This window comes from Solenopsis invicta, chromosome 2, assembly GCF_016802725.1.
Source record: "Solenopsis invicta isolate M01_SB chromosome 2, UNIL_Sinv_3.0, whole genome shotgun sequence".
In the NCBI taxonomy this organism is placed as follows: Eukaryota; Metazoa; Arthropoda; class Insecta; order Hymenoptera; family Formicidae; genus Solenopsis; species Solenopsis invicta.
Window position 1 is genome coordinate 10576952 of NC_052665.1, and position 16351 is coordinate 10593302.

A 16351-nucleotide genomic window follows, 5' to 3' on the forward strand; every position below is an offset into this window, starting at 1 on the left:
AGTGATAACACAGTCAAGTTTTTAATCGGTTGAAATATACGTACCGTGACATAAGAAAACTCGCCGAATCTCGTAAAAGGGATATGATAGCAGGAAACGTTTGAAATCTCAAGAATCGTTCTACGTTGCACGGATCACGCACGATGCCCTCGCCAGCGCTTTACCGGCGTAGGTGCTACTGGGTTCCTCCTCCGCTTTGAGACCGAGGTCAGGTGTGGGAGGGTGTAAGGGTTGGCAACACGTTCGAGACTGACATATTACACATTAGAGGTACGTATATTCATTCTCTCTCTCTCTGTGTCTCCAAGTCTTTCCTGCGCAAGAATATTTACATTAACAATTTAAATAAAACATTTCCATATTCTTTTGTGGCGGATGCTGTCATATACGTTATATTTAAATATACTTTTCATGTTTTCCTATCCTCGTTTTGTTGCATTTTGGAATGCAACAATACAAATATTTGCAATATAAATGCACTTTTGCGAAATTAAGTGGAATTTTGCAATACACGTATATACATATTTATATCGAGAAACAAACCCATCATCTTCCGCGTTTCTTCCGAAAGTCGCAAACTTCCTAGGAAGCTTCGGCTCTTCTACCAAGTGGGGTGCGTCTCTCAAATTCATCAAGATTCTTCACCATCTCCACCGTAGGATATGGATACGTCAATATCTCATCCATAATCTCTATCGGACTTAACGGATTGGATTTAAGAGTGATTCTTCGGCGCGGCGACAGCACCTTCTCCACAGCTTGCCGAATAAAGTTTAGAGGAATCCCGACGGACATCTTGGCCAAACAGGAGACATCGATGCCGCGATCGACGCCGTGATATTTCATCAGTAGATCCTTATAATACATGTAAAGAGTGTTGTAATCGGTGGCGGGCACCATTATAAATTTATCATGGAACTTGATGAAAGCTTTCGTCGCCTTTTGAGGTTCTTCGGACAGCGAGAGAAACAGTATCTATTGAGTGAATTTGTCATATTAATAATAATAATTAGCACAATAAAAATCAGATTTCATTTATGTGTGAATACTGGCTAATCTCTCAGCGTAATATTTTAATATAATAAATCTCGTAATTTCTTTTCATTCTTACACAAATTTTAAGTTGGATTAAAACAATTGATAATACATTAAGTTTTGAAATATCAATCTGCGTTCTACGCCAGTATTACGCCAGTGAGTAACAGTATCCGTCCGGAATTTTCAACACTCTAAATCCTACATTAACTCGCTGCCACCTACGTCCTTATACACCAACCATACAGGTAGGAGGTGTTTCATTGATGAGCAACCTCGAGCGATCGAGATGAGAGATATGAATGGCGCGGGAGGGAGGGAGGGAGGGAGGGAGAGAGAGAGGGAGGAGAGAGAGAGAGAGAGAGAGAGAGTTCGGTGTATGTAGACTCGTCGAGCGATTCATTCATATTAAAGAAAGATCTCAAACGGGAATAACAAGAATTTTACCAAGTGGGCGTTGCTCGATTGCATACTCTTTGATACAGTCCTCCAATTTAGGAGTGTCAGTCCGAGTTCTCACGATATACATTATTGTTTAATGTCTAAGAATCTTTGAAACATTTATAGCACGAAGCGCTGAGAGAATTTAATATAATAATATAATAATCGCAATAAAAATTAGCAATAAAAAAAAATAAATCATACGATTACGATAAAGAAAGATTAAAAGAATTTATTAGAAGAGTAAGAAAAAGGATTATTTCCCCAATTTATAGTTTTACCTGATCTCCCGGCTTAATGCCTTTCATTAGTTTAACAAAATAATTGGCGAATCGCTTGGGTCGAAGATCTATTTCCTCTGGTGGAACTTTTTTCAACCAGGGTTTCTCGCCAGCATCGAGAAATATGATAGAAGGTGCGTAAATGCGAGCCACTTTAGAGATTGTGTCAATGAGTCTCTGTTGATTTTCCTTACCCATGTATTTATCAAATAAAACGGATGGTGATACATTGATAAGTAATGCGCCAATCTGAAAAAGAAAGAGATAAATTAGAGTAGGATTATTACGATAATACTATAAAGAATTGAAAAACTGTTGTATCTCATGTATATTCCATATATGTATAACATAAGAAAAGGAAAAAAGGGAAATCACTTCTGAACAAATGGCATTGGCGAGTGAAGTCTTTCCGGCTCTCGGTAATCCATAGATGCATACAGAACGCACTAACGGTGCAAGTTTATGTGTCTCCTTGGAAATTAAAGGCAATACGCAATACTCCAAGACGAGCTGCTTTACCTCTCCAAGCCGAGGCTTATAATGTCGAAATTCGCGACGTGCCTCGTAATTTTGATAGGAAAGATCGCCAAACCAATCGCGTAAGAAAATAGTTGGGTAATTTCTAATAATTTGAGCTTGTACAAGCTCGCTGAAGAGATCCTCGTCAGTCACATCTTCCAAAATGTCCTTCTTTCTCTTCCTTTTGTCAATATCTATCGTTACATCCTCTACAATAATGGATGAGAATTGGAATTTTTCTTTAGACATATTTTAACTCTGATAGCAAAAAGTTTCAGTTATGTCGCAGAGACGTTTCACGTACCAATTGTGGGTCATTGCATCTGCAATGTTTCCGAGACCATATTCTTTTTGAGATATTGCAATTGCAATACTTTTACAACCATTTGTCTTGAAATGCTACCTTATATACAAAATCTTTTTGCAATGTACAATAGTATTTTACAATACTACGCAAATGCAAAGGGTTTTCGAGACCTCTCGATTAATCAATTAATAAATACAATGCGCATATCGTGTTGTAATATATATATATATATATACACACACACACAACATATAAATACAAAATAAGTGAGATATTATGTGAGGTATCGATTTATTATTTTTAATAAGAGAAAAGTCATATACATATGTCGTAACGTTAACAAAAATAAAGATTATTTTCTGGATATAGAAGATACGTACGTATTTTTTTATCATACAACTGGTATATGAATTTTTTTATTAGAAATAACAAGCTTGCATACTTGATACTTTACGTGTCTTGTATCTGTATTTTTATAAGTTAATTATAAATATTGTACATACCCTTTACGTGAGATAAATATGTTGCTAATCAAGAGAATATTACAACAAACATTGTCGAAACATTTCCGTAATATTTTAGAAACATCTTTTGCAAATCGAAGCAGACATTTCGACATTTTGCTTCAATCTCGCAGAGACGTTTCAGAGACATTACAGAGCAACGTAATTGTAACAACTTCAACATTTCAATGTCATAATATATCTCTGCAACGTTGCATAACGGAAACTTGTCTGTATTATCAGAGTAACTGTTCAAGTTACTCTGAAGGGTTCGCATCTCACTTTTGTCCATTGTAGGAATCGTGAATTTCTCCTTATCATATGCGTGATCTTTCAGCAATGCCTCGTTTAATAATTCCAGCTCGGCCCTCATCAATTCGTCTACTATCTCCCTCATTTCAAGCTGCAACTCATAACCAAGTTTCTCGGTGATCAAATCCAGATATTCCTGCTCTGAATTTGTTTCTTTGCGAAAGCTCCAATTTCGAATGAACTCGATGTTCGTTTCATTCAAGCAAGACAGAGCATCCGTTTGCGGCATCTTCGAACCAGGAACTTTGGTCTTGATCGATTCAGCTTCGGGAAATAGTGCCATTCTCTCAGCTCGTTTGCCTTTGGCTTTTTTCTCTTTTTCTAATTTTTCCAATAGATATTCCTGCGGCGTCAAGGTTTGCCCGGTCACGATCAGCACGCTGCCACCAACATCCGCTGCCGGGAACACGTCGTAGTGTCCTAATGCGTTGTACCAAACGACGAACCACTCGCGAATCTCATCAGTGATGTCCTCCACTAGTCCAGGACCTCTGATTTTCAGCAGCTTTTGAGAATTTCTTCTTTTTTAATCTTATTTTTCTTTTTTTTTCCCCTTCGTAATGCGTTAAGTATAAGAATGAGGAAGATGTTTAGAAAATTTACCCTTGTACGTTCGTCACTGATTGCCTTCTTCGTGCGTGCGTCAAATACGGGCATCAGAGCACGTCGTCGCTGAAAGTTGTCATCATCCTTCGCGATTGTCTCGCGATATCGCCAGCTCGGTATCGTCATACCCAAAGCGTCTTCGAGACGCGCAATTCGTTGTCTCATAGCTTTTCTAGCAGCGTAACGCCGCCATGCGCGTTGTATCGTCACCACTGACTTCATGTATTTGATACGATCTATTTTTCTCGGTATTATTTCTCCAGTTCTCACTTTCTTGTTGTAATCGTACATACGTTTCACTGAAATTAACATCAATAATTAATGGACGAACATAAAAAGAGTTAACAGGATAGTTACATAATGAATAACACAATCTTTTTCTTTACACGAGTGTTGAGAAATGTTATTATAAAGAAATAATTATTTTTGCGAGTACCATCTGCACCATAACAGCGTCCCTTTCTAGCTCTCTCATGACTCTGTATCAATAATATCGCGTTACGCATAGTTCTTTCAGCAGCAAGCTTCGCTTCTCGGGCTGCTTTTTCCTCAGGCGATTCGTGAATTAACTCTATCTTCGAGGGTTGCACGACGCGTATTCTTCTTCGAGTAGCGCGCGTCTTCAACGTCTCATCTTCCATCTCAATGCTGGGCATACTCTCAAGGTGTATTTGCGAAAGGCTGCGTTCTCTTGTCTCTGGTACTATATAGATGATTCAATTAAAAAAATGTATTTGCATTAAATTTTTAAATATAAACTTATATAATGATTTTATTCTAAAAATATCATTATCAATAAAAATCGATAAACGAACTGCGAATTAACCTCTGCGAGCACTCTCCTCCAACTCTTGAATAAATTTTCTGCGTTCATCTAAACGTTCTCGGCCAGATACCGATACGAACAGCTCGATGTCGTCTGGCGTGAATTTCATTTTATTCAAAATATCGTCAGCCCATCTATGTTGTAGATAATTTCTTAATTTCCTTATAAATTCAAGATAATTGAATAAACAAGGAAAAAACGTACTGATAATCTGAATAATTCAGATTGACAATTTTCTTTTTGTATTCTAGCATTCGCCCAATGGCACAATCTAACATCTTCTTAATTAATTCCCGCTTCTGTGTCTGAACCATTTGATCGTAACACATGATGAGCCTTCTTACAATATTACGGTATCTGTATATTGATTCAAATAATTAATCAATTTGAATGAAAAAGATTAATATCATTGTGTATTATTTATATCTAATATTTCATAATTTTATTTTATACACGTAGACACATACACACAGACACACAGACGCACACGCAAGCAAGCAAGCAAGCAAGCAAGCAAGCAAGCACGCACGCACGCACGCACGCACGCACGCACGCACGCACGCACGCACGCACGCACCCACGCATGCATACACGTATACACGTGTACGCGCAAGAAATTTCACAAAGTTGATTTAAGCACTTTCCTTAGATATATAGATAAAGCTGAATTTAAAGCAACTCCTTTTTTTAACGGTGCACTTTTTTGCAATCCTCGTTCGAGTTCTAACAGCTTTTCCAAGTCGTTTCTCGTAATGAGCCATAATTCGTTGTAATAAACGTGAGACATTGAATTTACTTTTCATCGAGATATATATTATATAAGTATATGTACATATATATTATAGATTTTTATAATTTTTACACTCGTAATTTGGAACGTGTCATTTCTAAACCGTGGTTATTAGTAATCGACGTTTAAGAATGAATTTGCATGCATCAACTGAAAACAAAATCGAAATTTTATTTTACAACATCACTTCATCAGATCGTGTAATAAAAAAATATTTCTATATGATCATAAATACAATATATCTATCAAATCTTTCTTTCCAGAATGCCGAAATTATTTCGAGATCTAGTCGTCTTAGTATTGATTATGACGACATCATGTATCGACGCAACAGAGGACAATGTCACAACAACGACATTGATTGCAACATCGACGAGTACATCTATAAGAACGACGATCATCGAAGAAAACCCATTGTCGCTGTCGACGACTGTGACAATGCGAGACGATGGCATCCTGAAAAATCTTTCTCACACATTACCGTTATCGCCGTCGCCGTCGCCGTCGCCGTCGTCGTCGCCGTCGCTATCGACGTCACCTTCCCCTGACACCGGGTGGGAATGTCCAAATATCACAAAAGCGGGCGTGGAGTGTTCTTGCGACTTCCCACATACGCTCAGATGTACTGGCGATAGAACGGCACTACAGGTAATTGTAACGAACGATTGTCATCGATATTAAAATTAAAATTAATTAATTTTTATGATAAAATCTATAAATCTTTTTTGGGAAAAATATAAAAAATATAGGCAAATAGATTGCAAGTTTAATTCCTAACGTTACGCTTCGTAGCACGATCGAGGTCGTTACTTTTTAAGCAACGGTCGAAGAAGAGCGTGGGTGGTATAAACTGCCAATGAAATACAAGTCGCACACATATATTATTCAAGAGTGCATTGTGCTTACTTCTCTTTTCATCCCTTCTCTTTTCTCGGCTACTCGATGTCTCTTGCTTCATGTTGTTTCTCGATAACATCCGTTGTTTTATACTGATAAATACCTGTAATTAATTATATTTATTAGTCACCATTTCATTACAATAATCTGTTTTTGTACTAACGATTGTCTATTGAAAGGACATAAATTTAAAAGGCACGATAGCGATTGACAAATATTTTTTCATATAAAAGAGGAAAAGAATGAAGAAATAATGTTCATTGTATCTCTATCGATAGACTATCAGCGAGCATTTGAAACATAGTCAACCGGACGCAATATCATTGCTGGATGTAACAGTGACGGGAATTTCCATATTGCCAGCACATTTTCTCGAGGACGTTGCTCTTCATGGATTAGTCGTCTCCACCGGCGAGTTACGACATGTTGACGAGAATGCGTTTACCACCCTGGCGCGACCATTACAAGCGTTAGGATTGCCCAGCAATCTCCTAGATTCGGTTCCCACAATCGCGCTATCGTATCTAGTCGGTTTGGACCGATTGGACCTATCTCATAATAAATTAAAAACATTAGAAGCGGATTCGTTCAAGGTATTGATTGCGACAAATTTGTGAAAAAATATTTTACTTAAATTTTAAAGTGTGTATGTGGTGTGGTGCGTGCGTGTGCGCGCGCGCGCGCGTGTGTGTGTGTGTATGTATGTGTAAGAGAGAGAGAGAGAGAGAGAATATGATTGATTGTAAAATAAAACAACTATTCGTAAAGAATAGTTTTGACAAAACGTTTGATTTCAGGGACTGTCAAGTCTGACTTATCTAGATTTATGTGACAATCTGCTGTCACAATTGTCACCGCAGGTTTTCCAGACTTTGCCAGCATTGCGTTCGCTAAGAATGCGTGGAAATCGCCTGAGCGTTTCCGCCTTGTCTGCGTTGAGAGGTCTGAAGCGCTTGGAAGAATTAGATCTGTCCAACAATCTACTACTGGGGCCGATGAGTCCTAATCTATTACCACAAATGCCCAAACTACATTTCCTCACAGTCTCGGAAAACGGTCTCGTCAATGTTCAACAGGGAGCTCTCATGGGTCTCAGAAATCTCACTTATCTGAGCTTGAGCCATAATCAAGTGAGTGTGGTCGGCCTTAAAAGTCAAGTTGAAATTAGAGAAGAAATCTTGCTGAAAATAATACAAAAAGAAATTATAATTTAAAATAATTTTATATATCATTAAATATCGATTCGCAGATCGACGTGCTGGAGGATCATTCGTTCAAGTATCTATCGACTTTGACACAATTGGATCTGGCAAACAATCGCATCGTTGCCGTGTCCAGTGCTTCCTTGGCTCATTTAGAGAAATTAATTACTTTAGATCTAACGCACAATTTTCTACGAGCATTGTCAGCCGATCTCGTAGTGCCGTTGAAGAGTTTACAGGACTTACGATTGGATGACAATGATATCACGATTGTAGCAAACGATGTGCTAACGTCAAAGCTGCGCCTCAAGAGGCTTTCCCTCGCGGACAATCCATTAAATTGCGATTGCACCTTGCTAGAGTTCGCTAATTGGCTGACAAACTCGAGCCTGACGGAAGAGGACAAGTCATCGGCGGTGTGCGCGACTCCACCTGCTCTGGAGAACGGTATTCTGACGCAAGTACCGCCGGGCAGTCTGCTTTGTGGCGAGCCCACTCCGTCCATGATGATCCGAGTACGTCTCAAAGAGTTCCACTACGACGAGTCCGGTGATATCAATTTATCATGGCACGTGGAACGGTGCGCTGAACGTTACACTTGCGATTCGCTGATCGTTTACGAAACGATCGGCGATAACGAGACCCAAACGGTGTCCAGTCCGCTGCACTGCGATTCCCGAGGGATGCGAGATCCCTGCGTCCTACCGGTCACCGTACCGTCAGCCTCCCTCTATCTGCAATTGGGTCACAAGTACCGTTATTGCATAGTTTTGTTAGTACCCACTGCCTACGACGATGTGTCCCTTGCTCTCGGTTGTAGCGACGTCATCGTTTTAGAGAAAACCCAACAAGGAATAACGACGGAGGATCCGCGCTACGCGAGAGAACAAGATCGTCATTCTTCGACGCAGTCGTCCACGTCGCCTCTCGACTCTTATTCACGGATTACCAGTGTTCACGTAAACGTATCTGACAAAGGCTACTTGCACATCGATGTTCTTCTCTCCAGAAGCAAGGATCCGACGACGACGACCTGCCAACTGTCTATCGTCGTATTCGACGAGGTTTCCGCGGTGCGTCAACAGAGACTCAATTGTAGCGCCGCATCAGTCACCGACGTGCAAGTATCGTTACCGGGTTATTACAGGGTGTGCGCCAGTTTGGATCAACTTACCAATATTATCGTTACATCTAGCAATTTGCTGGACAATCGCGAGAGGTTTCGTTGCGTCGAATTAGTTCAACAGAGTTACAGCAGGCGGAACATCGAGGTGTTGGTCATTATGGCTGTAGTCGCTGCTACCGGTGCTCTCCTCGTTATTCTTGCTGTTCTCGCTAGAAATTTCGCGAGACGTCTGAGACATCCGAGGATACAGGCGCAATGCTTTCTACCAGCTCAGGAATTTGAAATTACCCACAAAGCTCATTATATTAAACTCCTGGCAACGACAAAAGTTTAAATGAGAATAGTGTTGATGTTAAATTCAATAGTTTTTTTTTCTTTTTACAATTCAAAAAAGATATATAGAAGCAAAACTCTCATATACATTTTCTCTTTCTCTCCAAACATTGAAATAGATGTATAATTTTAATCTAAATATAGATTGATAAACGAATTATTTCCAGATGAGAATGTGTAGTAAAAACTAACTTTATGGAATATCTTGAATTATTTATGTTTATTTTATGTTTTTAATTATATGCGTTAAAGTTACACACTTCCAATTCTGTATTACGAGGGAAAGAGAGACAATAATCATTCAAATCTATCCATATGTGAGTATGTTTTTTTTTAGTTTCATTAAAATCCTGAGAAATAGAATAGGTTGCAAGTTTTGCTTCTATACACCTCAAATTTTTATTCTCAAAGATTGATCTAAATAAATATGTACAATATGCAAAGGACTTTAATAGATCAATTTGTGGGAATAATTTTGTAAAAAGTGTTATAATTATTTTTTCAGCATCTAAATATTTTAAATGTAATGAATTATTTTTACAAAATTTTCATTATATCTTGATTTTTACGTATAGTCAATAATTTAATACAGACACATACAAACAAGTGTCTAACTTTGAGAAAAGATATCTTAAATCTCACTTTGTAATATATATATATGATGTGTACTAATTCTCTTTTACTATGTTACGTGCTGTAAATATGTTTTTTTTTTTATCGTTTTTAATGCACATTACGTATACCTTTGTACAGTAATAAATATATATATATATATATATATATATATATATATATAATTACTATATTATATTATATCTAACAATTGTTTCGTTTTGTTTACTAAATAATATCGAGTAGTGCGCGAGTTTCTCAGAAGACAAACAAGAGAATAAATAAACCTTTGATTGATAGATATATATAATTTGATCTTTCTGGCAGTTTTTCGTCCATTTCAATACAAGTATAGATAAAAATATCATTTGATATATTACCTCAAACATAAGAATACGTTGCAGTAACCATTTAAGATTGCGATATACGAAATTGTTCCTGTTTCGTGTTCGTACAGTTTCGCAGAAATTGAAAAAAAAAGAAACATGTAGCGCCATCTCTGAGAGAATAAACCAAACATCTAAAAAGACTTATTTCTAACAGTTTGTTCTATCGGCAGTCGATTCGATTATTCTATTTTATATATATTTTTGTTCCTTTTTCATTCCTTATCGTTCCTTTAATCTGTCACATCTGTCCAATCTGTCATACTGTTGTCATATACTACTTATGCATCCGTTTCAAAGGCTTTGTTTGATAAAAAAACAAAGTTGTAATTTCTGTAAAGATTCTGTAATAAGATTGGTTCAATCACATTTCAAATCCAGTAGGAATTAAAGGCAAGTACCAATCATGTTAAAGAATCTTGTAACCGTTACAAAGCTGTTTCTTTTTGTATGTATGTACATACTCAACGCAACCAATGTAATTGAATATACAATTGATCACAATTGATGTAGCATTGCAAGCATTCACAAGCATTGCAGATTGCAAGATATGCAGGTTATCTGAAACATTTCTAAATAATTCGTTATTATCCATCACTCTGTCATTATTTAGAATTTCAATCTGTCATTATATTAAAAGAGTTTTATCAAAATAATTCCAAGATATACAAAATATCATAAATAATTAAACTTCATTAAAAAACTTTAAATTTAATAGAAAAATCAACATTTAACATTACCAATTAATCATATCGATACATACCGTTTTATTATCGTTACCGTTACTTTAAATCATCAAAGATTATTATGGATAAAAACGATAAATTACAAATACTGAAGAATGCTATAAAGAGTTATCCCGATTTTCCTCAGCCTGGAATCACTTTCCGGTAAGTGAATAAAAAGATTAAAACTGACAAAAAAAATTATTTTGATTTTATATCGACTGCACTTTATATTACGTAAATTTTTTTTCAGAGATATATTTAGTGTGTTTCACAATATTACAGCATTACGAGCAATGAAAGATTTAATTGTGGAGCATATTTTATTTCTAGAAGTTGATCTAGTTGTAGGATTGGATTCACGTGGCTTTCTCTTTGGTCCTATGATTTGCATGGAATTGGGCAAACCTTTTTTGCCCATTAGAAAAAAGGGTAAACTTCCAGGCAAGGTTATCCAGCAGAAATATACATTAGAATATGGAGAAGTATATATAAAATCTATACAATATTGCTTGCGTTTCCAAATTACTTTCAATGTATAAACAAATATTCCTTCTTTATAGGCCACATTTGAATTGCAAACAGAATTCATCAAAGAAGGAGCTAGAGTGCTAGTTGTTGACGATTTACTGGCAACTGGAGGTAAATAAAAATGGCTATAATATAGTTTAGAGTACATTGATAAGAGTAATAATAATAATAATAATAATAAAAAATCTTATTTGAAGGTTCCTTGGCTACAGCAGTGAAATTATTAAAATCAGTAGGTACTAATGTAATTGAATGCTTGGTGATAATGGAATTGACTTTGTTAAAAGGTCGAGATAAGCTGGGCGTTCCGGTTCATTCTTTTATACAATACGATTGTTAACAGATAATTAGTAAAATTTGTTTTAAAACAAGTACAAATATTCAATCTATAGATAACCAAATGTAAAATCTTATACTTGTAACAATGCAATAAGATACATTGTATTATAGTCTTGTCACATTAAAATAATAGATATTTTTCTATACATATATGCACACATAATGTGTACAATTATATACATCAATGCGTATACAATTTTTTTATATTTTATATAAAATAAAAAGATGTAAAGATAATGATTTGTATAAAATATAAAAATAATTTTCGAGAAGAAAAAATATAAATCAAAATGTAATAAAAGACTCTAACAGAGTTGAAACATGTATTCGTTTAAGCGAGATTAAACCTTATGTTTTTTCAACAACTTAATTTACTCGTTATTTGATGGATTATCTTTGATTTCTTGTTCAAAATATTTCTATTATGCAATAATTAAAATATTATTTTATTTTGCCTGTAAACTTTGAAATTTTTGCATCGCAAAAATATATTCTAATATCCATTTTTGATTTATGAAATCAGAGTGAATTCAAGAAACTTTGTACTTCATACTCGAGCTTCGTTACATCTTGTTGTAACTTTTTATAATTTCTTGAATTAGCATCTTCAAAATTCGAAACTGCATCTTCTACAGTTTTGCATTTATTATATTCTTGCTTTCTTTCATATAGTGAATCGAGATCTTTATACGAGTGACAACAGAATTTTCCTTTTTCTCTATTTGATAGCAATGTCTGTACTTTCCAATTTAAATTATTAAAATGTTCTTGAAAGCATTTTTGTACCTCTGAAATGAAAGTAATCAATTGGTTATTTCTTTACAATATTTATTATTTAATTAAATTAAAGACATTATTGAAATTTGGCTAAAAAAATAGTTAAAAATGAAAATTTTTAATATATTTTACCATTTATTCTCGTTTCATGAATTTGTCTCGCAAAAGCCTCGGTCTCAGCACGTAATTTTCTCTTCTCAGAATCAGCAAGCCTATGATTATAATCTTGCAAATTTTCTTCTTGCATCTTTAATTTTTCTAAATCTGCAATGCTGAAACTTTCAGTAAGAAATTTTGGATATTCCTTTGATATGAACAAAGGATAAGGTCCATTATCGTGTAATTGCAATAGTCTATCTCTGAAAGAATAATTTTAAATACTAGTATCCGAATGTGTAAGCGCGCGCTTGTATGATACTGTGATATATCCTGTATATTACCTCAGATAACAATTTGGATGCATTCGTTCAGATATCTCCTGATCTAATTTTCTTGCAATCTTTAACAAATCTTTGGCTCTAATATGACTTTGAGTGCTGTAAATCGCTTTGATATCTCTTGATGATTTTATTAAAGAAATTATATTTTCTCTCGAAAGAATATTATATGCAATAACACACATCAATAGCAAAGAAGGTTTCTGAAAAGATATCAGATGATCCCACAAAATTAGCCACTCGTCTCCAGACAATACTTCGCTCATCGCAGTTTGAAGTAACGGCCATGCATATTCACTACTTGTGATTCCATGTTCGCAAAAGACATTCAACAATGTGGGGTCAACTTCTAAGAGAACATTCTCGATAATCCCCAAAATATTCAATGGTGGCAAGGGATGGTATTCAAACCATTTTTGGCAATAGTTTAATAGTATACTTAAAATCAACTCAAAGGCAAGTAAGGGATTTTTCTGAAACAAATAAATAATGAGTATGCATTCTAAATTAAAATGAAGTATCTGGTTGAAATTAAATAAAAAGTTACCTGAAATACCATGAGAAATGGAAAAATTAAATTGGGCAAAAACGGACTATGTATTAACAGAGGACACCATTGCAGCAAACAATTTATTGTCATGGCCAATAATGACGCTTTGCTTTTATTTGCCAAGGGAAATGTTGTTAAAGAATTTAATGCAAGTTTTCTACGTGTTACCTTACTTGCCAAGGCAATATACGCATTTTTATTAGCTGGTAATTTTAAAATACTAGACCAAATTAATATACGATGTTTTTCTGGATATTCGCCAAATTCTTTCAAAATAGACATTAATCGCTTCATATTTAATTCTTGTTTCATGCTCTCTCTAACGCACTCCAAATGATCACTTATTCTGTGCGCATGTACTCTAGATGGTTTTAATAACCTGTTGGGTTGAAGATATTTTATCGAAATTAATTTGTCTGTATGCATTATGTTTAAACATCCTTCCTGATCTATGTACGCTATATATCTACCGGCAGATGAAATTGCAAATTTTTTAACCCTAGGGATTGAATTTGAGATAGGTATCTCGAGAAAAGATGATGCATTTATATCACAAAATTGAAGAGCACATTTCGAGGATAGAAATGCAAGTATCTTATTTGCTCCACCGTCTAGTGGACATGGAATGACTGATAACTGTTTTGCTTCAATAAAATTATTAGGTAAACATAGTTTTTTTAATAAACTCCAATCGTATGTATTAAGAATGCTTATGTTTCTTGTACCACCCATTATCATGGCTCTTCCATCTTTTGTAAAGATAAAATCTTTGATATAATGTATTCCAAATATCTTGGTGTCAATTTTAGTATCCTTATGCAATTGTTTTAATGTCCAAGCCTGTATAGTATCATTGTGATACAACACTACGATGTGGCCCACATTTGAGAAGGCAGCTTTCTTGATAGCGTTCTGTACCCTAACTTTTAGTTGATGAGCTATGCTGTAAGATCTCAAATCCCATATTATTACTTCGTTTCGAGAGTTTGTTAGACAATAATGTTTGTAAAAGGAAACGTGTGTCGGTGCTAGTTTGTGACCAGACAACAAACAAAGCTCATTGATGTCAGCATAAAGCTTTCCGATCTGTATGTTACCAGTATCGAATCCTATCATTATTTCCTCCGTGCACGTAGGAATAAATACCAAAAAGGTGGTTCGTCCGATTTTTCCCAATATTTTGTAACACGGAACATCTCCGGACAATTCGATGTAATGTAAGTATCCTTTGGTGTCTACTACGATTAGGCATTCTTCCGCATAATCAAAAGACATTTGTATAAAACTGAGTCTGGCTGTACAATGCTCTTTCTTAACTTTAGGTTCATATTTATAACAGTCGTTACTTTTAATTAATTTATTCCAGCCGCTGTTGTACATAATACAAGCAATAATGCATTAATCATAAACACGGGTACAAGTTACATATAATTATAATTTCTTTAAAGATTTTCTTGGATTTTTGTTTGTTCAATATATTAATTACATTGTCCATTTCTCTCTCAATCGTGCAAAATAATGGGTGCTTTCCAACAAGAGACACAGGTATGGTGGAAGTATAACTATCCCTTCCACCATGGACACAGGCGACACTGACTGTGTTCCGATATAACTGCCAGTACTGGCAGTGGTGAAAAATCCGTTCCGTTATTGGTACGCAGCGCACTGCGACAGCATCTAGTAACATCAATGACGTCATGAATGGTAGCCATATTGCCACTGTGACTACTGCAGCTTCCAAGGTGAGGTAGCTACAGTGCAATATGGCTACTATGCTGTTCCGAAATACGATGCTATAGCAGTGCTGGCAGTAATGCAGTAATATTGGAACAGTTGTGACAGTGTACTGTCATGACGTCACATTTACTGCACTGCCAGTAAAAACGGAACACAGCCCCATTAGTTATCGTAAACCCTCAGACATACTGTTTGTTTTCTGTTCCTGAACTCCCTGAATTAGTGTACACCCAAGGACTTTGATTCTGTCCATGGGGAAATTTTCCAAACTGAGAAGTCACCACTTTCTACATACTCGCAGTTCATGATTAATAAAACGACTAGAGCTTATTGGTCGTTACGTTAATCATGAACTGCAAATATGTAGAAAGATAGCGATTTCTCAGTTTGAAAAATTTCCCCATGGACAGAATCAAAGTCCTTGGGTGTACACTTAAAGTGAATTAGATATATATTTGAAAGTTAGTGAAAACAAGAAGGAACGTTCCAGTGCAGTCTAGTGCAGGAATAGAAAACAAGCCTATGGTGTGCGCAGTTTGCAAGCGTCTCTCTCTAATTCTTTGCCCTCTCACTTATTTTTTGACCGTAAAGGGCCTCGCACATAAAATGCATAACAGAGCATAAACGTAGCATAAAGCTTCTGAACCAATAGGAATCTTATGTAAATTAATATGGCGACTTTATGTTGGATGGTCATTGGTCCATCAGTCTTATGTTGTGCTTAAGTTATGTTATGCATTTCATGTGCGAGGCTCTTAAGCCTGTTCTACAATAGCATAAACACAAGACCGTAAGGTTGTAAGGCATGGTTTTAAGAGCTCGTAAGCAAATAAAAAATTTTCATTTCTTACGTTACACCTTACGGTCTTGTGTTTACTGCTATTGTAGAACAGGCATTATGCCTGTTCTACAATAGCAGTAAACACAAGACCGTAAGGTTGTAACGTAAGAAATGAAAATTTTTCATTCGCTTACGAGCTCTTAAAACCATGCCTTACAACCTTACGGTCTTGTGTTTATGCTATTGTAGAACAGGCTTTAAGCGACATCCTTTGGATTCGTGCGTAGTCCTACGTTAG

General features: G+C 35.8%; 4 protein-coding genes across 8 annotated transcripts; 2 read left to right on the forward strand and 2 right to left on the reverse strand.

Moving 5' to 3' along the window:
• Positions 1–171: 171 nt before the first annotated feature.
• LOC113002642 lies at positions 172–10569 on the forward strand. 2 transcript variants are annotated; one of them, XM_026135613.2, is made up of 5 exons: positions 172–270; positions 5884–6268; positions 6796–7110; positions 7315–7647; positions 7767–10569. In XM_026135613.2, exons 2-5 carry the CDS (start codon positions 5885–5887, stop codon positions 9177–9179), a joined length of 2445 nt encoding a protein of 814 aa, XP_025991398.1. In that variant the 5' UTR covers positions 172–270; position 5884; the 3' UTR covers positions 9180–10569. The 2 variants fall into 2 exon arrangements, with proteins under 2 accessions (XP_025991398.1, XP_039301823.1); XM_039445889.1 differs by lacking the exon at positions 172–270 and adding an exon at positions 5112–5183.
• On the reverse strand, positions 176–6233 carry LOC105193645 (IQ and AAA domain-containing protein 1-like). Of its 3 annotated transcripts, XM_026135614.2 has the most exons (11): positions 6102–6233; positions 5454–5770; positions 5035–5187; positions 4831–4964; positions 4441–4707; positions 4002–4303; positions 3369–3903; positions 2133–2485; positions 1758–2006; positions 544–975; positions 176–314 (listed from the first exon to the last, which is right to left on the reverse strand). In XM_026135614.2, exons 2-10 carry the CDS (start codon positions 5615–5617, stop codon positions 583–585), a joined length of 2550 nt encoding a protein of 849 aa, XP_025991399.1. In that variant the 5' UTR covers positions 5618–5770; positions 6102–6233; the 3' UTR covers positions 176–314; positions 544–582. The 3 variants fall into 3 exon arrangements, with proteins under 3 accessions (XP_025991399.1, XP_039301824.1, XP_039301825.1); XM_039445890.1 differs by lacking the exon at positions 5454–5770 and having other exon boundaries at positions 6102–6227; XM_039445891.1 differs by lacking the exons at positions 5454–5770; positions 6102–6233 and having other exon boundaries at positions 4820–4964; positions 5035–5044.
• LOC105193648 (adenine phosphoribosyltransferase) lies at positions 10408–12141 on the forward strand. 2 transcript variants are annotated; one of them, XM_039445893.1, is made up of 5 exons: positions 10408–10569; positions 10895–11066; positions 11155–11386; positions 11465–11543; positions 11630–12141. In XM_039445893.1, exons 2-5 carry the CDS (start codon positions 10984–10986, stop codon positions 11770–11772), a joined length of 537 nt encoding a protein of 178 aa, XP_039301827.1. In that variant the 5' UTR covers positions 10408–10569; positions 10895–10983; the 3' UTR covers positions 11773–12141. The 2 variants fall into 2 exon arrangements, with proteins under 2 accessions (XP_039301827.1, XP_011156481.1); XM_011158179.3 differs by lacking the exon at positions 10408–10569 and adding an exon at positions 10576–10732.
• On the reverse strand, positions 11545–14915 carry LOC105193649 (TBC1 domain family member 31). The gene is made up of 4 exons (XM_011158181.3): positions 13533–14915; positions 12989–13458; positions 12681–12907; positions 11545–12559 (listed from the first exon to the last, which is right to left on the reverse strand). The coding sequence occupies exons 1-4, from the start codon at positions 14913–14915 to the stop codon at positions 12291–12293; spliced, it is 2349 nt and encodes a 782-aa protein (XP_011156483.1). The 3' UTR covers positions 11545–12290.
• Between the last annotated feature and the right edge of the window lie 1436 nt (positions 14916–16351).